The sequence below is a fragment of the Sesamum indicum genome, linkage group LG6 (genome assembly GCF_026168435.1).
Source record: "Sesamum indicum cultivar Baizhima isolate 11 linkage group LG6, ASM2616843v1, whole genome shotgun sequence".
In the NCBI taxonomy this organism is placed as follows: Eukaryota; Viridiplantae; Streptophyta; class Magnoliopsida; order Lamiales; family Pedaliaceae; genus Sesamum; species Sesamum indicum.
Window position 1 is genome coordinate 26164830 of NC_142662.1, and position 23765 is coordinate 26188594.

At 35.3% G+C, this 23765-nt stretch overlaps 3 protein-coding genes and 1 long non-coding RNA gene across 5 annotated transcripts; 2 read left to right on the forward strand and 2 right to left on the reverse strand.

The window, feature by feature from the left end:
- Window positions 1-685: 685 nt before the first annotated feature.
- LOC105163301 (sulfate transporter 3.1) lies at window positions 686-5980 on the forward strand. The gene is made up of 12 exons (XM_011081597.3): window positions 686-1164; window positions 1263-1470; window positions 1566-1737; window positions 2127-2192; window positions 2774-2887; window positions 3501-3617; window positions 4230-4356; window positions 4439-4725; window positions 4810-5000; window positions 5118-5206; window positions 5328-5404; window positions 5525-5980. The coding sequence occupies exons 1-12, from the start codon at window positions 813-815 to the stop codon at window positions 5711-5713; spliced, it is 1989 nt and encodes a 662-aa protein (XP_011079899.2). The 5' UTR covers window positions 686-812; the 3' UTR covers window positions 5714-5980.
- Window positions 5981-7027: 1047 nt separating this feature from the next.
- Window positions 7028-9208, forward strand: LOC105163300 (nuclease). Of its 2 annotated transcripts, none has more exons than XM_011081594.3 (2): window positions 7028-7403; window positions 8069-9208. In XM_011081594.3, the coding sequence occupies exons 1-2, from the start codon at window positions 7232-7234 to the stop codon at window positions 9133-9135; spliced, it is 1239 nt and encodes a 412-aa protein (XP_011079896.1). In that variant the 5' UTR covers window positions 7028-7231; the 3' UTR covers window positions 9136-9208. The 2 variants fall into 2 exon arrangements, with proteins under 2 accessions (XP_011079896.1, XP_011079898.1); XM_011081596.3 differs by having other exon boundaries at window positions 7029-7403; window positions 8081-9208.
- A 961-nt stretch (window positions 9209-10169) lies between these two features.
- LOC105163299 (uncharacterized) lies at window positions 10170-10933 on the reverse strand. The gene is made up of 2 exons (XR_847910.3): window positions 10709-10933; window positions 10170-10630 (listed from the first exon to the last, which is right to left on the reverse strand). It is a non-coding gene; the product is annotated as an uncharacterized LOC105163299 (long non-coding RNA).
- Window positions 10934-11635: 702 nt separating this feature from the next.
- NET1D (kinase interacting (KIP1-like) family protein) lies at window positions 11636-20350 on the reverse strand. The gene is made up of 6 exons (XM_011081592.3): window positions 20007-20350; window positions 19501-19579; window positions 19135-19382; window positions 18247-18545; window positions 14386-18165; window positions 11636-12948 (listed from the first exon to the last, which is right to left on the reverse strand). The coding sequence occupies exons 3-6, from the start codon at window positions 19235-19237 to the stop codon at window positions 11848-11850; spliced, it is 5283 nt and encodes a 1760-aa protein (XP_011079894.2). The 5' UTR covers window positions 19238-19382; window positions 19501-19579; window positions 20007-20350; the 3' UTR covers window positions 11636-11847.
- Window positions 20351-23765: the final 3415 nt, after the last annotated feature.

Consider the following 23765-nt stretch of genomic DNA (forward strand, 5'->3'; position numbering starts at 1 on the left):
AGGGTTTCAACAAGACAAAAAAATAATAGTAAACTACGATAAAAGTAAATATATATCCATAGAACTTGAACTTATAAGTTTTAGTTGTAAGATCTCAACCTTACAGAGTAAGATCTTGTTGGCTACAAATTAGATTTGTCTGAACCAAATCAATCACCACTACAAGAAAATAGCTTAATAGCTATGAAAAAAATTAATGCTAAAATTAGCGTCGAGCTAATTAACAAGTTACATTTTTATTACTAATTTACACTATTTAATATGTATTGTAAATAGTTCGTTGCTAATGAAATTTTTGTTGTTAAATATTAGCAAGTAAATTCTTGTATTAAATAATGTTAAATTAATAAAGAAAATTTTACTTGCTAATTACCTCGACATTAACTCTTTTTGGTTGCTATCAAATTATTTTCTTATAGTGAACAAAGCAAGTATAATAATATACTCGTCATGTGATTGATTATTTATCTTAAACTATAGACCAGTCATAACATAAATATATTCAACTTATTATATAATTAATTCTGATGAATTTAAACTCAATTTAAAGTTAGAATTTGTAAGTAGTTTTTGGATAAATTTTACTAAAAAATTTAGTGCGTGAATGTGCGTGTGTTGACCCCACAGCGCACTAAAATTTGTACACTCGCACCTCTATAAATTCCCCTACGTTGTACTCCCACACCACCCTCACTTCACTACGCACTTAAATTCTTACCATCTCTAATCCCTAAATAACCACATAAATCATAATCATCTCGTCACAAAGTAAAAAATCGTCGGTCTCTTGTAACATTATTACGTGGACTAAAATGGGCAACGCCGACGATATGAATCCCTCGGCCGAGAGTTACAACTTGGACGCCACCGGAAGGCACCGCGTGGCGGTCCCGCCGCCGCAGCCCTTCGTGAAGTCGCTTAAGAACACGCTGAAGGAGACATTCTTCCCCGACGACCCCCTCCGGCAGTTCAAGAACCAGCCGCCGAGGAGGAGGTTCATCCTGGGGTTGCAGTACGTCTTTCCGATCCTCGAGTGGGGCCCCCGTTACACTCTGCAGTTCTTCAGAGCTGATCTCATTGCCGGGATCACCATAGCCAGCCTCGCCATTCCGCAGGGGATCAGCTACGCTAAGCTTGCGAACCTGCCGCCAATTCTTGGCCTTTGTAAGTAGTACGAAATTAGTTATTTTCATTAAATATTTAAATATTAATTGATTCTGGTCTCTAACAGTTAAATTAACGTTGTTGCACGTGGTGCTTAGACTCGAGCTTTGTCCCGGCGTTGGTTTATGCTGTAATGGGGAGTTCAAGAGATTTGGCAGTGGGGACGGTGGCGGTTGGATCTTTGCTAATGGCTTCCATGTTGGGGAATGTGGTGAATGCTCAAGAGAACCCGAAACTCTATCTTCATCTTGCTTTCACGGCAACTTTCTTTACCGGGCTGTTCGAAGCTGCCTTGGGCATTTTCAGGTTAATTTGTGACATACCACGTTAAAATCCACTAATATTACACACTATTATTGTATAGGAGCATACGTATTCAGTAATACAAATTGTTACTGCAGGTTAGGGTTTATTGTGGATTTTCTGTCGCATGCAACCATCGTAGGGTTCATGGGAGGAGCAGCGACGGTTGTGTGTCTCCAACAGCTGAAAGGCATACTAGGGCTCGAACATTTTACGCATGCCACCGACGTTGTCTCGGTCATGCGCTCTATTTTCTCGCAAACTCATAAGGTAATTACATTTATTACACAACCAAGTGTAATAATATTTACAGTGAAATCAACAAGAACGTCTTTCCTTATCTCTACTTTCCGACCAATGTCACAGTAGTAACCCCACGAAGATGATTAGCAAAGTATGACAAATCGAAAGCGTTGAGGCCTCCTATCTCTTACATCAAAATGTGGTCCAAAATATTTTATCTAAATTGGAAGCCCCACCTTACCTTTTTCTGCTTCAATCCCATCAATTTATCATTTCTCTTTATTATCAAATATTCGAATGATGTTTTATATATATATATATATATCTATATATATATAATTATCGCGTGTTAATTCAAGAATTCGCAATTAAATTATTGTTATCTGATTTTGACTTTTTTTTATTAATACTCGCAGTGGAGATGGGAAAGTGCTCTGTTGGGATGCGTTTTCCTTTTCTACCTCCTCAGCTCGAGATACTTCGTAAGTTAATTTTCGTTTATTAATTTACATTTCTTGTTAAAAAAAAATCAAATTATTCACTTGATTATTAGTTAATTAAGACATAAACAATATTAACAGACCAACAAAAGTCAAATGATTTCTTTCTAAGAAATCCATCGGCACCTAAAAGGGTCGATATGTCGACCAACAATTTCGTAACCACCTTCCTTAAAAGTACTTTAATTAACACATTTCAGACCCAACAAACCCCAATTCCTAAAGTTAATCAAGTACTAATTTCACAAGTGGTGGGCTTTTTACATTGGAAGAAAAAGATATCAAGATTGGCTTTTATTACTCCCTTTTTTGCATTATTAAGAAATCATATATACGTGCAGCTAGCTAGTGTGTCATTTCAGACCACCTTTTTTCTTGCAAGAAACCTAATAATAATAAAGCATGTCATAATTCCATAAAATTACTTGCACTTTTTAAAAGTAATTTACTCGACCCCAAGTGGTAATTAATTAGAAAAAAGTCTCGCAATCAATTGAGTCTGTTGATTTGAATAATCGTTGTCTGAATATTGATTTACTTTGATAATAAATGTTGATGTACAGAGCAAAAAAAAACCTAGACTGTTCTGGATATCAGCTATGGCTCCATTGACATCTGTGATATTGGGAAGTATTCTGGTGTACCTCACCCATGCTGAGAAACATGGGGTCCAAGTGGTGAGCCCCTCACTCTTGTTTTCTAGTCTTTGTCAATTATAACTTCTTGCCTGTTCTTTAATTCTATGGAACAATAATTAAGGTTATTTCCAGCTTCAATCAATTTAGTAATAGGCTTAGATAGTTAAGGTAATAATTTAGGGATGTCAGAAAAATTAATTACATTCCAAAAAAATTATTTGTTTTATACAATTTTAGTGCGTGTATGTATGCATGTTAGCATTAATGAAAGGATCGTACGTATAATATATAATTAACAAATATTATATGAAATTATTCTCCGACAATATGTAGCTGGCTTCGATTATCCTCAAGTGAGTGATAATTGAAGGTAGATGAAAAATCAATCGGATTATTGCGCTAATCAAACAATTATGCATATCGTTACTATAATTTATTGTTCTTGTGTTGTGTCCACATTGTAAGCACCAAGTGATTATTATTAATATTATATGTAGTAGTAGCAGTAGCAGTTGTTTGTGAAATTCACATGATGAAAGCTCAAAAAACCAAGAGGGAAAGAAATGTTGTTGAATTTGGGAGTGTCCGAGGACATGGTTAGACAATGTTGGTTGTTGTTGTAATAGTTTAATGATGCACAAACTTTTTGCAGATAGGACATTTGAAGAAAGGGATAAATCCACCATCCATTATGGATCTCAACTTCGATTCAACCTACCTTCCCACCGCTATCAAAACTGGCATTGTCACGGGCGTTATTTCTCTCGCTGTAAGTATTTTTTTTCTATTATTATTATTATTACTACATATGATCTGATTGTTTAATATGATGATCGATATAATATTTCAAATTACGTTTGAATATTATTTTATTCAACTCAACTATATGTGTTTATATATATTTTCCATGTGCTTTGGATTTTATTTCCAATCAAGTTAAACAAATACTAGAAAATAATTTTGCATCTGGACCACCCCTGACGTCTTGATTTTCTTGATGTTGTCCTAAAATGGTCCCCTCCAACATCCAATCGACCAAACCTTTATTAATGCACCAAGATAGCAACTTAACTATTTGGAGCAATATAGACGAGATTGATTTTGAAATCACTTTTCTTAAAGGTTTCAAAAAGAAAAATAAAGTTACAAATTTTTGCGAAATTCAGGATTATCGCATCATATTTGTTCTTTTTCTTATTTGAATTAATACGCCGGTGTCAAAAGAGGATGAATTGTGTCACATCTACGTTGTGCTGAGTTAAATATTTTTACGTGCGATCTATATTAAAATATATATATATATATATATATGTCTGATTAAAGACATGTATGTAGTATGATTTTGCTTGATTTTGAAATAATTATGTATGGTGACATGCAGGAAGGAATAGCAGTGGGTAGAAGCTTTGCAATGTTCAAGAATTACCACATTGATGGGAACAAAGAAATGATCGCTTTCGGAATGATGAACATTGTCGGTTCTTGCACTTCTTGTTACCTAACCACAGGTAATGGGCCTTCTCACTCGTAAAAATAGCAGATACGCTGGGCCGAAGCTGCTAACGTTGTACAATGAATTTGAACCTGCAGGCCCGTTTTCTCGGTCGGCTGTGAACTTCAATGCAGGATGCAAAACCGCAGTTTCAAACATAGTGATGGCACTCTCGGTGATGATAACGTTGTTGTTTCTAACACCTTTGTTCCACTACACACCGCTCGTTGTTCTATCTGCTATCATAATTGCAGCCATGCTCGGCATCATAGACTACGGGGCTGCCATCCATCTCTGGCACGTCGACAAGTTCGACTTCCTCGTCTGCATGAGTGCCTATATTGGCGTGGTCTTTGCCAACATCGAAATTGGCCTAGTCATGGCAGTAAGTATACACACACACACATACGTCACTATATAGATTCTCCTACAGTACTATGACTAATTGATGATGATGATGTGTATGCAGATAGGGCTGTCTGTTTTGAGGGTACTTTTGTTTGTTGCAAGGCCAAGAACATTGGTTCTTGGTAACCTTCCTGATTCTAAAGTTTACAGAAGTGTTGATCAGTACCAAAACGCACATAATGTTCCAGGGATTCTCATTCTTGAAATCGATGCTCCCATTTACTTTGCTAACACCAACTATTTGAGAGAAAGGTAATCAATCATACAACATCCACCCTTAACCCGACCAAACCTATTTTTGTTAATAATCACAAATCCGAGGAAATAAATATTATGTTCTTGCATAAAATTAGTTCCTCTTGTTTTCAGGATCTCAAGATGGATTGACGATGAGGAAGACAAACTTAAATCGACAGGAGAAATGGTCGCATTACAGTATGTTATACTTGACTTGACAGGTGAGCAGTACTTTTGTAATAACAATTTTACAGTTCATAATCTAAAAGATGTTTTAAAGAGCTTAAACATTTGTTTAAATAATCCCACTTCTCATATGCATTGAATTTGTATTTTTGTCAGCTGTCGGAAACATCGATACAAGTGGGATCAGCATGCTGGACGAGGTTAAGAAGATCATCGATCGAAGAGGGCTCAAGGTACGTAATTTGTATATTTTTCGTGCAGTTGATCATGATCAAAATAGTCTAGCCATGGCAAGTACAAAGTTGTAGTAATTAATAAGTTGGAAATATTTTTTGTGTCTGGTACGATTGCAGCTAGCCCTGGCGAATCCAGGGGGTGAGGTGATGAAGAAGCTGAACAAGTCGAAATTCCTGGAGACGATAGGACAAGAATGGATATTCTTGACAGTGGGAGAGGCTGTGGGAGCCTGCAATTACATGCTTCATAGTTGCAACACGAAAACGACGTCCGATGTATCAGAAAAGTATAGCAACAATGTCTGACCTACGTACTACATGGAACTAGCTAGCTTTTGTTATTAGGGTACTATATATATATATATAAGTTGTAGCACACATGGTTGTTGAAGTTGATGTATGTATGCTAGCTACATATATCTTAGAGTGGAATCAGATGGGCGTGAGAGGTTAAAAAGGCGAAGGCAATTTTTTCCCCTCCTTAAATAACGCAGTAACATACGCGCTGTATGTGTCAAATACATGTATGTTAGCTCGTTTTAAGAAAAGAAAATGGATTGCTCCGTGCCTCCATCGTCTAGTACTTCTCAAATTATGATTCGGGAAATGCCTCTCTCTCGTACCTAATTATCAATTTTTTATGTTCGAAATTATAATCGGAATGTAATCATGATGAATAACAAATTGTCAAGATATTAACATTAAATGATTCTTCTGTCTTATAATGTCTTGAAATTTTTAGATGAGATGATTGTTCGACAAAGTATCAAAGTCATGCGAAATAAGAAGTTTTGAATTTAAATATTAGTGTCACCTATTTATAAAAGAAAAAATTTACGTGTAATTTTTCTTTCTAACAACTTAAATTTTTTATGAGTTAGTCGTTTAATAATTATAATTTATTAAATAATAATTTTAGTGGTCGGTGACTATTACAATCTACTTGAAATTATCAATACATTTGTTATGGAATACATAATTATGCATCCTAATAATATATCAAAGATACATTCAAATAAACAGTTTGGATGAATTAAATATAAATTTCAAGTAAAATAATATTTATTAGTTTCTTATATTTGTTTTTCTAGTTTTTATCATCTTAAGAATTAGTTTGATAATTTTAATTATATGATGAATTTTTCAGATTTTTTGGCCAACATATAATTTATGAAGTAATTTATATTCACTTAATCTCATTGATGGAATCCCATTTTCAGTTTAGATATTGCAGTTAAAACTTGTATTTTAAAATGGAAATTTGACAAAAATAAATCCATTTTATATTTTCATTTGGGCGCCATGTATGCGTTATATCAACTTTTCCAGCCAATCACGATCGAGCTCTCAATTTAAAAAGTCACATGCATTTCCGGCGACCTACGCATTTTTCCGACCAAATTTGGACTGAAATTGAAAATTTTCAATTTTACGGGACCAAAGTAAAACCTTAAAAACTTACGGGACTAAAACGAAAATAGCCTATAATTAAGAGACGAAAATTGACTTTAAGTCTTCTTTCTAACGAGTCTATGGTGTTGATTCTTGTTTTTGTTTTTAATTCTAAAAAAATAAATTAAAATTAAGAGCAATATATGGATTGCGAGACCTAAGAAACGGCAACACAATTTCAATACATAACACCACACAATAATCTCCTTGGACTCAACACGATTTTACTTAAGTTCATCATAATTACATTTATTTACATTTCATGAACTTGAATGGAGAAAATGATCTGTTGCCCATTTGGAAAAGTAACCAGACAACCAAATTGAGGTGAAATTTCTCCACTCCGCCCTCAAGGGAACAACTGGTTGCTGTATGGCTCCTCCCAAGAAACCCAGCAAAATCAAGAAAGACGCGAAGAAATTTCAGAAAGGCAAGAAGAAGAAGAAGAACAAGAACAAGAATGCTAAGACAGTTCCAGTTGATAATAGAGCTGTTGATTCTGAATGGTGGGATGTATTCTGGAAGAAGAACACTCCTGACCCAGGTTCTTCTTCTGTCAGTTTATCCTCTCTCTTAATTTTAGCTGTAATGGTGGAGTAAGCTTCAGGACTGGTAGTGAAACCCTTTCTTGGATCTTAAAGTTGCATTTTTGGGTGTTTTCTCTTTCTTCACTTCTCTGTATAATTAGCATTATTCAATGCAAATTTAACTGTATTAATGCAAGTTGGTCCTAATGGGTACTGGTATTTGTAATTCTTAAGAACCCCTTTCTTGAATCATGAAGATTACAGTTTCCCTTTCATGATTGGCAAGCACAGGTTATTGGGCTTTCTGCCGGGTGCTTGATTTTTCTTTTTTGTTCTATTTGGTGTGTGAATTAGACACGATTATAAGAAAATTGTGCAACACTTTATCTTTTCTTTTTGTTTTATTGTGATGCTCTGAAGAATTAGTGATAAAAAAATGTTGGAACAGGACCTGCTATGCTTTCTTTTCTGGGTTTAGTGTTGACTTTGATAATGTGGTAAACACTGGACGTTTCAGAACTAAGCTCTAAAGTTGACAATATTGTTGAGGTTGATCCTGAGAATGTTGGTGGAACTAGTGGATGATAGTTTACTGTTCAGCCTTATTTCGTCTTATGATTGCATGTTATTGATTTCTGAACTAAGATTACCCAGCATTGGGTTTTTCGTTAACTTGCATTAGATTGTCTTGCAGTTTCAAATGTTCCCAATGATGAGGAGGAATGCTTTAAGCATTTCTTTCGGGTTTCTAAGAGGACTTTCGAGTACATCTGTTCACTTGTAAGAGAAGATCTTATCTCCAGACCTCCTTCAGGACTCATCAACATTGAGGGAAGGCTCCTGAGCGTTGAGAAGCAAGTTGCTATTGCTTTAAGAAGATTGGCTTCTGGTGAATCCCAAGTTTCAGTTGGAGCTTCCTTTGGAGTAGGCCAGTCAACAGTTTCCCAGGTTACTTGGAGATTTATCGAAGCAATGGAAGAACGTGCAAGGCACCATCTCAAGTGGCCCAACTCCAGTCAAATGGAGCGAATCAAATCTGGTTTTGAAGCATCTTCTGGATTGCCTAATTGTTGTGGAGCAATAGATGCTACCCACATAGTTATGACCCTTCCAGCCGTTCAAACCTCAGATGATTGGTGCGACCAAGAGAACAATTACAGTATGTTTGTGCAGGGAGTTGTCGACTTTGAGATGCGATTTCTAGACATTGTGACGGGGTGGCCTGGGGGTATGCCTATTTCCAGACTATTGAAGTTTTCTGGATTTTACAAACTTTGTGAAAGTGGTGGACGCTTGAATGGAAATGTGACGATGTTGTCTGATGGTGAGGAGACTAGAGAATATATAGTTGGTGGTCCAAGTTACCCTCTTCTTCCGTGGCTTATAACGCCATTTGAAGGTGAAGAACTCTCAGTTTCCATGTCTGAGTTCAATTCAATTCTTGAAACGGCAAGATCTGCTTCTGTTAAGGCATTTTCACAACTGAAAGGGGGTTGGAGAATCCTCAACAAGGTCATGTGGAGACCTGATAAACGGAAACTACCTAGTATTATCTTGGTCTGTTGTTTACTTCATAACATCATCATCGACTGTGGAGACAGCTTGCATCCAGACGTTGCCTTGTCTAGTTATCATGATTCAGACTATAAAGGACAGATCTGTAAGCAAGTTGATCCAGCAGGCAGAAATATTAGGGACAACTTGGCTAAGCATTTGTTGGGCAGAAAAGAAATGTCTGTATGTACATGATCCATTTCTGCCTTCGCATATGAATCGACTATTTTTCTTATATGGGACATGATAATTAAATTTAGGTTGCTCATTCTACACTCTCTTTGTGTCAACTGTCATTGTTTAGACTCTATTAGGTAGTTGACCTCGAACAATACTTTAAACCATGTATGAGCGTCTGAAAAGGGTAAGGGTAAGCATTTCCAGAACATGATGATGCTATATCTCATTCAGAGAAGTCTCATCCATGTTTGGGTTTCTTCTCTATAGATCATTAGTTCATTACAAAATGAAAACAGATCGGCAATCTTGCCAGTTAGTCTACTAGGTACTAGAACTTTTAATTCTGAAGAACCCTTTCTTGAATCTTCAAGGCGTTTGGTTTTCATGGTTGGCGAACAGAGTTTAATGGATTTTTCTGCCGGGTGCATGCTTTTACCGTGTCCGAAAATCTTATTCATTTTTTATTTTATATTATGGATAAATTACAACTACCTTCTTTATAAATATATTTTTATTATTTAAAAAATTACAAAATACTCCCCAATTTTGATATCGGTCTATTAATGAGCTCATTTTGTTAGCCTCGGTTAATTTTTCATTTATTTTTTATGGTGAATTTACTAAAATATCTTTTTGGATTATGAATTGTAATCTTATGAATATTTTTAGATTTTTTTAAAATAGTTTAATGGACTATTATTCCCTTTAATTATTTATTTTATCCACCCTCAGTTCTTTTATATTTTTCAATTTGTTTTTTATTTTTTAAAAAATAGTTAGGAAGGGTGAAATAGTAATATTTATCACACAGTCTAAGGCTGCATAATTATTTTTTATTTGAGAAAGATATTTATAAATTTTCAAACAATTAGGAATATTCATAATTATGTCAAATCTCATTAAAATTAGTTGTAATTTATGTTTATACGATTTTAAATTGTAAGATCATATTTGGTTCGGTTTTTGGTCCAAGAATTGGCCATAAATTCAAAACATCATTCTATCATGTTTCTCAATACAAAATATTACATGTTTTCGTTCCACAAAGATTATCAGAGAACGTCCTAATCTAAATACATTTTGATTCTATCACATGTTTTGGGATTAAAAAATATATGGCAGAACATACTAATCGAAACATGATTTTTATTTCTCACGCAAAGCCGGAAGTCACTTGAAAATTCTAAAATTTAAAAACAAAACCGAACACGGAGATCTTCAAGAACATGATGCATTGCTTGAAGATCAAGATACAGAGTACATCATAAGAAGGGAGGCTAAAGCAGCTGTGCTGTGCTCTTCAGCTACACAGCAGGCGGCCGTCAGCAGGCATTGCAAACGCAGAAAGGACCCTGAAAGCCTACATTTTCAATACATTGCACAGTCGTGGAAGGCCCAAACTTTTTCTTGCAGAAATCCGAACATTTGGAAGTGTCCCCATTTTCACACAGGATTTCTGGATGTATCTCATAGCATTCTTTCCTACCAAACTTATCAGCTAACGTTCCCACTGCATGTCCGAAAACGAATCTTTATTGCAAGAATTTCGACATCAAAAGAGTTATCATGAGAAAGTTTTGAGACAAACCTGACAAAAGTGCTGCAATGGTCAACATGAAGAAGATCTGAACTTTAGCCATTGTTGCACAAGAATTTGCTGCAGATTGTTCTGAGTTATATATGGTGAGGAGTTCAGCATTCTGGTCCTTTTATAGGGAAAGGAGTGTGGTTGAATTGTTTTTACACACCAAAGAGAAATGTAATAATCTTAATGGATTGTGTGTTATCATCTGTCAAATTCAAGTAAGTTTCTTTGTTGGGATGGGATTATGAGGATCTGTGTGATACAGTGGTTTTAATTATGGGGTGTCTGTAGAATCTCGAGTTATTTTATTTTTGTTGTAAGGTAATTGAGTTGATTTTATTTCCTTTAGTTTTAGAATCGTGAAACCTGATTATAGTGTATATAAATACTGTATATCCAAAAGGGTTAATTGCACCGTTTTCTCTTATTATTGTTAGTGATTACAAAAACATTATGTCTTAATTTGAAAGTTACAAATACTCTTTTCGGATCGTATGAATCTGAGTAGTATTTATGTACATTATCAAAATGCAAACATAGAATTAAGCAAAGTTGTACGTAAGGCAGTGTAATTATATTTTTGGGAGTGGTACCAAATACTTCACTTGATTAACTGAAATAGCATAATGTAGATCAAGTCCTCGACCGATTTCTGAAATGTCTTGCTTGGTTTTTGTAAAGGAAAATGGGTTCTGGGGTCGAAAAATAGCTCTGGTAGAAGGATTCAACAATATATTCTGTGATGTATGCTGAGATTTACGCATTTGTTTGCTGCCTAGAGACAATTTTTATGGCAGGAAACAAAGAACAATGCCTTGAGAAGAAATCATCTTGTTTAATCTAACATCCAAGATCCAAACATAGCCGAAATTTCGCAGGTTGAAAAATTCATGTCCAAATACCTGCAGAGTCATGGGACAGAGCCAGTGCTTCTTTTCAGGCCAATGCATGCATAATATATAGGCAAAACAACTTCTAAAAATATAGTACAGCTATCCAGACCAAATGTACAAGTGCTCAATAAAGAGGGAGCTGTAGATATAGACACAAACTAACTACATAAGAAACATTCATAGCAAAGAAAAGAGAAGCTACTAGATTAAACAAAGGTTTTCTCTTGAAATACAAATTGCCGTAACACTTCAATCTTCAACAGTTGAAGGCTGGACACATGCGCAAAAATGTCCCTTTTTACGCCTCTGGCCTGTTCTCCCTGCCCCGTAGAGATAGTCCCTCAGAAGAACTCTTCTTTTCGACTCCGACATTTTAGCTTTTCCTTCCAATTCACCGTCGAGTTTCAGCAGGAGAAACTGTAATTTCTGTATCTCCAGCTGCAACCTTCCGATTTTTTCAGACATTCTTCGTGCTTGCTCAGAGACTTTCCTCCTCCTGGAGTTTCCTTCATCTTCTAAGTCGAGTGAGGATTTTGAGTCCGAGAAAGACCTGTTGTCGATGTTTTTCATCAATCTGCCACTGATATCAAACAACTTCATGATGGCCATATCAGCTTCTCCAAGCTGTCCCTTCAATGCCTCACATTCTATAACAGCTTTGCCCCGTTTGCCCTGCTCAGTAACCTCAAGTTTTCTCTTCAAGTCTTGAACTGTAATTTGAAGATTTGCCAACTTCTGAACATCCGAGTCAAGCCTTTCCAAGAGCTTCCTCTTGTTCCCTTCTTGGAGGGAATCTGTTGATCTTTTAGAGATCTCCAACTTGTCGATGCTCAACTCCTTCTCAATCAGGGAGTCTGAGGTTGGAACACCTTTCTGTTTTTTCATCGACTTAACATGATCGAAATCAGAATTGCCAATGGAGGATGGAGAGACGGTTTTCTTCGACTTGCCTATGGTAAGACCAACCGTGCCATCTGGATCAGCAGTTTCCCATAACTCAACAATTTGGTTATCCATATCAGCAGGTTCTCTCTTGTTGTAACGTTGAGATGGACCATCTGATACCTGATCGAGCACAATATCTTTTGTCAGTAGTACATTATCTGCCACAGTGATTTCAGATGTAGAGCTCATATTTCTCCTATATCGCCCACTCTCAGATTGTAGCAACTCAAGTTGCCTCACTGAAGCATCCAGCTTGGAACGAAGATCATTGTTTTCTTGAACCATTACCTCTTTTATCTCGACTGCTGCCTTTACAATTGCTTGAAGCCTAATCCGCAGATCACGCAAGTCGGAGAATGTGCTTGGCATCAAGGCTTTCTTATCATCATTTGTAACTTGAGCATCCTACAAACAAACATATAGTTTAATAAAATAGACCTAATTCGAACCAGTACTTGTGGATGATGCAGTTGATTTGACACAAAACATTGTTGCAACGTAAGCCCAACAGACATTCTCCTCAGCTAGGAATTAGACGGGAAAAAAAACACTTCAACCCTACTTTTCTTACTACCAGTCCAATATCTGAAAAATGAAATCCCCTGACCACGATCAAAAATCACTTGTGAAGCTTTACAGTAGATTAATCTCAAATCATGTTTAGTCATTGGTGCCGTCATTGTTCTCAGGAACATCCATGTCGGGGTATAGTCACTCCTAAAAGGACAGGCAGGAACTCCATCCTACCCTAGTGTAATATTCATACATTCTTTAAGTTAAATAAATAGCTGTCAAAAGCAAGAAAGCATAACAAAAGACGCAAAGCTCCCACTCAGTAGTAGTGAATGTAACTGCACTAAATCCAAAGCCAGTACCAGGCAAAGAACTTGCTCAAGACAAAGAAAAGACACAGGCTAAAAACAAGTTGATGTTGGAGTCTAGAAATTATGCCAAGAAAGGAAAATAAAGATGGTGTTTTGTAAGCTATATTGCACTGCAATTCAAAAGAGATAGTCATGTTCAACTCTTGTCACGAGAAATGCCTTTATAATCATGAAATCAAGAAGGGTCAGTACTTCTTCAAACCTTTTATTACATGTAAAGAGGAAGTCTCATCGTAACAAGTGGTATAAAGTTTGCACCCATAGAAACTGGTAATTCAAATTATTTCTTAAAACTAAATTTATATATCCAAAGAATTCATCAACATATTACAAAATTCCAAAAACCCATTCCATTAACTTTTCACTCCAAAATACCCAACAGTTAATTCTTCTAAACTATACTTGACTGCTTAGAGTAAGAAATTTAATGAATGACTTTTTTAGTAGAAATCTCTTCTTTAGTAGTTCAAATTGGTTCGTCGGTGATGATTTTAATATTAACAAATAGGTTTTTGGAGAAAAACACTCTCTGAATCCGTAGATATATGAACTATGATAGCAACTATTTTAGGTTTGAAAATTTTGAATGAACCAAACAAAATGTAAAACTTTTCTCGAAGTTCATGAATTAAGTTCTTTAAAAGTTTTTACTGCATATATATAAATACAATCAGAAAATGATTTAAAAATTGAGTAATCTTGACATTGGTAATATCATCCAAAAAATTGAAGTGTGTCATGTCCATCTCCATCATGCATAATTCAAAGTTAACCAGGTTTTATCAACACAACACATGCTAGCATTTGGTAAATATGGATGTCCTCTGCGACAAGATCAATGGACTACAACACTTAATACAGAGATTTGGTTGCATTGAAAAGCATTATCAAGATTGGTAGGGTTAACTCAAAAAGTCAAATCATGCAGTTGCCATATATTTGTAGTGATAAAAAATACCTGCAATTGCTCGTTTTCAGGATTTTGGAATTTGATATGTATATCGGTGTGGTTCTCCAGGGATGATATACATTCCTTCAATGATGCAATCTCAGGACCAAATGCAGCCAGTTGAGTTTTGAGATCTTCATTTTGATCTACATAGCCAAGGCATGCCTCATGGAGCTCATGAAACTTCTGCTCATAAAGAAGCTGACTGACCAAGGAACACTGTAATTGACCAAAAACTGATGCAGCCCGAGTCTCCAACTCATTAATTTCACCTAATTTCTTTTGCAGCTCAATATGCAAATTTTCTTCTTGGATTTTACTATTATTATGCTCACTTTGCAATTCGTGCAGCTCAACTTCCAGTTTCTGACTTGCTTCACGCAAGCAATAATTCTCCCTGCTTAAATGGTCGTTCTCTACGGACAGTTTAAGAATCTGATTCTCTTGTTGGTCTCGAGCCATCTTGACCTCATTGTATTCCATGTTCACATTTTCCACACTTCTATTTAATTCTAATTTCTCAATTTCTACTAGACTTATCTTCTCTTCTGCTTCCTGAAGTTGTAGTGCCATCTTATGCAACAACTTCTTTCCATTTTCAATTTCAACACTCAACTGATCTTTGGCTGTTGCAACAACCTTCAACTCATCCTGTGTCTTCTGTAGCCTCTCCTCGAGGTGAAGATTTTCAGTTTTTGATTCTTCCAACCTCCCTTCTGTCAAGCTTAGCTTTCCCATAAGAGTAGCATTTATATCATGAAGTTTATCTCGATCATCCCCAAGTTCTCTTAATGCCATGCACTTCTCATCAGCAAAGCTTCTGAAAATTAATGAGAGGGTCTCCAGGGCTAACACCTCACCACACAAAGCAGAATTTTCCTCTTCTAGGAAATCATTCTTTCCCTCCAGGTGTAGGATATTATCCATTAAAGATCTTTTCTCCTGGGAAATTTCTGATTTCTCTCTTTGCAAGACCTGACAAGTACCTTGCATATCCATTAGCTTCCTATTCAAATCCTCAATCTGATTCGTCAGTGCCTCCATATTGCACTCTCCCTCCATCAATTTTGACCTTAATTCTTCATTCATCTCCAGAAGTGTAAGGGCCTCGTTCTGCAACACCGTGACCTGCTGAGTCTTGACCTTGAACTCATGCTCTATTTTGCTTCTTTCCAGCTCGAGATTTTGTGAATCTAGTTTAAGTTGTCTAATCCATGTTAGAAGAACCGATAGTTCAACAGTCCACTCCAGATTTTCTTCCTCAGCTTCGGAAAGGGATTTCTTCATACTCTGAAGTTTACATAACAGCTGATTGATATTAACCTGGTCTTGTTCAGATTTATCCTCACATTCACCTTCCTGAACAATGTCAAGAACCTTCAATAACTGGTAAGTCCCAGCCCTCAGACTTCTAGATTGATCTGACAAAGATTTGATTTCGTCTTGTTGGTCAAAAATGTTTTGCCTTAATTGCGAGATCTTCTTTTCAGACAAACTGGATTCCTCTAAGAGCTTCTGATTCTTTATAAGCAAGGAGCAATTATTTTCTTTCATCTCTTGAGCTGTAATGCGTAAGACAGTTATATTAATTTCGTTGTCTATGGCATTATCCAGCATTTGATCAAGTTCTATCTTTCTCTGTTCGTTTTCTGCTTGCAGAAGGCGCATCTCAGTTTCAGCACCACTAAACCGAGTTTCATTCATCTGAACATAGCTTGCATGTTCTTGCCTCTCCACATTCAAAGACCTCTGCAGCTCTTCAACTTTGAGAAGACTTGATTCATTCTCTTTCTCCAGACCTATGCATCTTCCTTCAAGTTCTCCATAAAGTCTCTCAAGGTCTTCCAGCATTATCTGTGTCTTCTCAAGCTGAGAAGTTAAACCATCGTTTTCACTTTTCAGACCAGCCTTCTCATTTACAAGCAACTGGCATGAATCATCTAAGATTTTTGATTTAGCCATTAAAGCTTCAAGTTGATTATGTGCGTCAGAAAGTGAATTTTCTAGAACTCTATTCTTCTCTGAGAGTTTTTCCAGGTTCTTGTTTGTATCCTCTAGTTGTGTCATGAGAATGGCTTTCTCCTCAGAAAGAGTGGATTTCTCTTGCAAAAGAGATTGGCATGTTCGTTCCAGTGCTTCTATTTTCCCTCTAACAGCTTCTAGTTCAGCATTTAAATCAGCTAGGGAGGTCTCCAAAAGGGAATTTTTCTCAAGTAGCTGCTCCAGAATTTCCAGCTTCTCCAGGAGAGCTGCTTTCTCACTAGTTTCCCTGTGGCAAATTTCTTTCAGGCTGGAATTCTCGTCCTGCAATTCCTTCACTGATGATCCCAAGGATTCTGGATTCAAGCCTACTACATGCACCTGGTCCAAAATGGAAAGGTGCTTCTTGTTCAGATCATTTAGCTCCTCTTTTAGGCAATATATTTCTTGCTGTAGCGCGTTTCTTTGGTCGAGTCGAAGCTCAACTTCCTCCTTAAGTTTCCCTTTAGATTCCATCAAGGTAGATATCTCACTTTGCATATCCTTTATTGACAAAGCAGAAGATGCATTGAGCTCGTCAAGGTGCTTGTTCTCCTGCTTTACCTTCAGAACTTCATCTTGCAAACTCTGATTTTGGGTCTCTGCAACCTTCAAGAGTTGCACCCTGCTCTGCAGCTCAGAAGCCATAGCCCGCAGCTCTTCCTGAGTCTGGGCATGCAAATGCTGCAAAGTCTGAAAAGCAGTCTCAGCCTCCACAAAGCGCAATCGTTCTTCTTGTATGCAAGCCCACAATCTTCCTAGTTCCTTCTGCTTCTCAGTAAGCTCTTGAGTTTGAGTCCCCATCTTCAACATCAAGGATTCCAACTCAGAGTGCAGAGACTGGTTTGATCTTTCTAAGAGGAGACATTGTTCTTCAGCATCTTTTAACTTGAATACTCCATTATCTATCTCTACATTGAGGCGCTTGGCCTCCTCATGGGCACATGTGAGCTCGTGCTCTAGACTCGAAATCCTCTCCAGGCATTGCTGGTATTGCAGAGCTGCAGCCTCCTTTTCCTCAGTCAATTTGGAAATGGTTTGTCTCAGAATTTCAACTTCACCCTCTGCTTTTTCAGCTCTCTCTTTGAACCCTTTGGCATCTTCTTCAGTAAGTTGTAATTTGTTCTCCAACTTTGATATGATCTCCAGCGATTGCATGTACTGATCGAGAGCTGCATCCTTTTCAACAGCCAGCTTATCAAGTTCAGATTTTAAGGATTGCGCTTCAGTTTCAGCAGTAGTGGCTCTTTCATTAAGTTTCTTGGCATCCTCCTGAGCAGTAGATATTACAGCCTGCAGATTAGATATCCTGTCAACACATTGTTGGAAGTCTTGAAGCTTAGACTCCTTTTCAGCTTCTAATCTGGTCAGCATTTCCTTCAGGGCAACAACTTCATTTTCAGCTTTATTTGCCTGATCACTTAGCACTCTGAAATCCTCCCTGGTCTTAGAGATCTCAGTCTCAAGCTGGGACAGTTTATCCAAACTTTGTTGGTACTGAACAAGGCCAGCTTCTTTCTCAGTTTCCAGTTTCGCAAGGGCCTCTTTCAACCGTAGAATCTCCTTGGAATCACCTTCCTGGTCAGATTTTGACAATTTTTGATCCTTGACATGGTTATTCTCATTGCTATGAGTGCTTTGTTCTTTCTCCTCAGCCTCATCAAAGTTAAGACCCCTTCTCACACGCTCAACTGGCCCAGACGAATCATTGAACTGTTTCAAGACCTTTCTTCTAGCAACAGAATCGGAATCATCCGTGAATTCTCCAATCTGTTTGACAGCACGAGATTAGACAAAAGAAGACCTAGAGAAACACTTCCTATGTCATCATTTTTCACATTATACACATACCGGTATTGGCATCTCAGGAGTTCTCGGATCAGTCCCGGAAATATTACTTGCTGGCGAATCATCACCAAACATCAATGGGACTTGATTTGGAAAAGCTTCTGTCATAGTACGGTGGGCATGACGAATCACACCGGTTGCATGGTCATATCTTTCTGCCAACGCACGATATGCTCTATAAAACTCCTCAACCAATTTCATAAGCTCTGGTCGTTTCTTGTAATACATCTCTGCCCTCCTGGCAAAGGAATCCGCATCTTCCTCAATGAGCTTTATCATTGATTTAACTTTGACATCCATATCTACAAGAACACAAAAGAATATTTCAGTATGAACACATGTGTCGTGTTAATTCCATTTGATGTACAAGTTACATATAGAAGTGAAACCAATTTTATTGCCATGATTTTCCAACTTTCTGCTGATGACTTGAAACCAATACAACCTTTTACTTCGCATAGACACATCTTAGCATGTACATGAAAATCCACACTCTGTATGACCGAAAACATTGGCATTTAATATGCATCTTCTCTAAATCAACTGAAGACTGATATAGGAAAAATATGACTGCCCGAATGAAGGTCGGGTAAGTTTAAAGGCCACCAAGAAAAACAGTGTTCTACAGGCAAATGAAACAAATTCATATGAAAAGGCAATTGGCTCACAAAATGGGAAAGAGAATAAACAATTTTTTCCAGCCCATTAAAGTTCTGATGATAGTAAGCATTTAATCCAAACTCATCACAAGCCTTTGATATATACAAGCACAAAAATGAACAGCAGCACAGTCTTCCCCAGATTTCACCTCACATACAATTGAAAGAAATGTGACACGTATGTGCTCCTTTCTGTGATACACATTTTCAGTCAAACCAGAAGCTCCTATACCTGTGAGATTTTCTTGGAGCCATTTTGAGTTCTTGGGACTTATATGGCTATCCCACCACCAGGAGTACATTCGTCTAGAATCCATATGCGACAATTTTGCCATCTCTTTTTATGTGATGCTGATCACTTGATGGCAGCAGCAAAAGAAAGTATAACAGGGGTAATCAGTCCAACCCCACAAAAACGACAGAGCACTCAATTCAATATTAATAAACAGAATTGAGTTCAGGATCTCTCAGTCTCTGCACCTAAGCCAAGAGTACAAAAGAATCAAGAAATAAGTTCCAAGAATTTATGATTACTGTATGGAAAGAAAATAGTCAAGGAAACACATAGCTTAAGATCACGCCCAGAGCATATGAATACCTTAAAGAAATTCAAGTCTCAAATAATTCATCAAAAAAAGGTGGCCGCCTCAAGAGAACAATTCATCAGAAAAAATTACCTGGCAAGAATCAAACATAAATTAGACGACGACAACAACAAAATTAGCAACAACAATAAAGTTTTTTCTCATAAAAATGAACAAAAGATTCATACAGCCTAGAAAAGAAACAGGACTTTCAGCAAGTTTTTCAATCAACTACAGCGCCACCAACCCAACAACCGAGAATTCAAGAAAAAACAAGATTATAACCCATAACCCCATAAAACCAAGATCCGATTTCCATCAAAGAAAAAACTGAAACTCAGATCATCAAAACAAACCATGATCATCAAGAGTATTTTCTTGAGAAAAAAAAGTTCAAGAAACAAGTCAACCACCCAGTCATACTGTATATCTGCACGATAAATACATTCGAACATACATAAACTAGAATTCAACTGAATTGTACACCAAGAATACATGGAAAAGAGGAAAAACCACTTACTGAGAAAGAAAAAAAGGTAACGGAAAAATTGATGCAGAAGTTTTCTTGAAAGCAGTGATAAAATAGAAAGGACTCTATGGCTGCTTTCCTTTTAGTTTTTTCTCCTTTTTTTTTTTTTTTTACTCACCCCATTGGCTTTTCAGATCTTCCACTTTGTCTCTCTCTCTCTCTCTGGGAAAGAAATAAATTCTCTTCGCTGTTGTTGTTGTTGTTGTTTGTGCGTATATATTCTGTATGTATGTATGTATATGCTGGGCTGTGATTTGCTGAGTCTGCATGAGTCATTGAGGAACTGGCGTCGTCTCAGTTATAATTGAAAATCAAAGAAAATGACAAATTTCTCTCTCTCTCTCTCTCCCCGTAATCTTTTCCTTTTTGGCTTGCCGAAATACTACTTAGTATTAGTATTCGTACTAATCTTTTATATTTGTTTATGGGGTCCGTAAATGTAATTATGTTTGGGTGAGTGGAAAATGACGATGTTGTCCTTGGGATTCTCGTGTCGTAATTGTTTTACTCGTGCGTTCTAGAAGATTGACACCATTGAGTCAGACAGGCAATGGCAACCCCATTTTGGGTGAACATCTGTATGATCCAAGTTTAGGGATTCCACTTTTCAATTTGAATATATTGAATGATACAGTAAATCATAAAAATAAAATATAAAATATTTTTCACTTAAATGTGTTTTGTTTTTTATAAAATATTTGTTGACACATAGAATAAATTCATTTCATTATTTGAGAAAATGTATCTCAAAAATTGACTTGTTTGGTCAAAGGTTGTGTTCTGTTTAAACTATTGATGATCACGCTTTTTACATTCTTATTTTTTCAATTCCGACAGAAGATTAAAGAAAATTTATACAATCCGTTAAAGTATATATAAATAATTACACAAGTTAGTAACAAATTGAAAATGTAGAAAGGCAGCTACTAAAATAATGTTCCATTTGCAACATTTCAATCTTATCATTTAAGTAAAATTTGCATAAATTTAAGGGTCAATTACAGTTAGATCCCTTTTAAAAATATAAAATTATTATTTTTTCAAAGAAATTATAAAATCATACTTACATTTCCTCCAAAAATTTACTAGTTACACCTGAACCTTTTTTGTTAAGATTTTGATGAAAAATACTAATTTCAGCCAAAAAAAATCATAATTTTATAATTTAACAAAATACACATGAGAGTATTAAATAAGAAGAAAAATTAAAATTTTATGTAATTTTTTTCATTTTTCGTTCAAATCTATCGAAAGTGAGGCAAGTGTAAACAAAAAATTTTTGAAAGCTGAGTAAATATAAATTTTAGAGGGATTATAAATGTAATTAATCCTAAATTTAAACAAAGAAAACGTAAATATTGAAGTTGCAAGTGAGTTTCTTGAAATAAGGTTTCTACATTTGACTAGTCAACTGTTCCACTTCATAGAGCATTTCCTAAGGTAGTGGTACATGAATCAACAAAACCTAATTTTAGGTTTTGCAAATAAAATATTGGTTTAGGTTCATTTTTTTATTAGGTTCGGCTAAATTTATTCAAAATATTTTATAAGATATTTTAAAAGATTAAAAGTATTAAATTTATTTTATAAATAAACTCGTAAAGTGTTTGAATTCAACTTACTAAATCAGTCAAATTTCAAATGAACATTATTCAAACTTAGTATGAAATAAATTTTAATAATTCGATACTTCATACATTAGTAATCCAAATTTGAAATTTTATTAAACACATATTATATGTACCATATAATGTCTATTATGTATAATGCAATTATTAATACTTTGGACTAAAATAATTGAGTTTCATTCAATGACGTATCCTTCCAAAGCTGTTACATAATATCTCACATGTATTTTTTTTTTTTTAAATGAAAGAGATAATTTTTTTTTCAAATAAGTCAAAATTATAATTATTAATATCAAATATCTATATTGGATAATCTCAATAATTATCATAATCAAAAACTAATCATTAGTATCAGATACATACTAACAAAATAGAATAACATCCCACATATTGATGGAGTTCGAATCCATAACTTTTGAGTTATGGAACCTCAATTTCATCAATTAAATTAAGCCTCACCAACATTAGATCCTAATAAGCAAATCTTATCTGATGTACTTTATAAATATTAAAAGAATATCATATAAAATGCATCCTTTTTGGTACTATTAATAATTATTGAGGATAATTACACTCCTCTCCTTAAGCCTTGGTATAATTACTCGTAAACCCCATGTGGTTTGAGAAATTACATATAGCACCCCTGAGGTTTAATTTCATAACAAATAAGTCAATCCGTTAGACAAAATTCACTGAATTTGCGAATTTGCTATATTAACAAAAAATTGGAGAAAATCTATACTTACCCCCGGATGACTTATTACTAACTTATTACAGATCAAATAAATCTTTTTATGATCAAATTACCCTCATACGTCTTCACGCGGTAATGTATGTGGGGAGATGTATTTCACCGTTATAAATAATAGTTTAGTCAAAAAAAATTATTTAACCTACAATAAATCAATAATAACCCAATCGAGTATAAATATTGATTTTCATTCAATTTTTCTATTAATACAGCAAGTTTAGTAAATTTTAACTAATGAAGAGACTTATTTGTTAGACGAAAATAAATCTCAAGGTTACTAGATATAATTTTTCAAATTATAGAGAGCCTACGTGTAATTATCAACATCTCAGAGAGTATGAGAGTGCAATTATCCCTAATTATTAATTAAAGAGAAAAGAAAAGGCTGAGGGGTAAAGAATAGATTCCATTCCCAGCTTTTACAGAAAGTTCACACGAGGGCATATTTGTGATTTCGCTCACCGATGCTTTGCTCTTACGAACACGCTGTCGTTCCAGGCTTTTCAAAAAGTGGGGTGGCCTTGGACGGTGCCATTAACGGCCGTCTGCTCCATCCATCCAATAAAAAACATGTTTTTGGCCCACATGAATCATGTCTTTTTCCCTATTTTTCCACTCTAATTATTTATTTGTTTGAATAGGTTACAAACCTTCTATCAAATTTGTAATAATTATAACTATACTATAATTACTTAAAATATTATAAATATTTATTCAAAAAATTAGTGATTCTCTAATCAATATTTTATACTATGAACTGCTACGAAAACATATTTATTAACGAACATCAGTATCATGAGGTATTTATATTTTTTAAATACAAGAAGTATTTATAATTATAACAAATTTTAAGAATATTTATTGTAATTAAATTTATATTTAAAAAATATAATTATTGTTGATTATTTATACTTCATAAGAAAGAAAAAGTATATATATTAATAAACAAAAAAAAAAAAGAGTATTGAGTGAGATGAGATGAATGGTAAAATTACCTGTGATTATAATCTAACGGTCATGATCATAATATTGCAGGGGTCCAGGTGGTCGGCTGGAGTGGTTGGTGAAAGTGGGGACCGGGTTGTCACCAGCCAGAGGGTTAAAGGTGCAAGGGGCTGTTTGGGGACTCAGTTATGAATAGTTGAATAGATATGTAAAACCACTTTCAGTTAAATAATTATAAATTTCTTTTTTTTATCTACATAAAAATTGTGTTGATAAATAATCTATACTATATATAATTAAAAAGCATCTTATTTGTATTTTTCATTAATATGTTATTTTTTTAAAATTAAATCATTGTTGTTAATTTTTCCATTCATCATGATTTTAAATAACATCTTTTGGTAAATTTTCTTCTCATTCATTTTT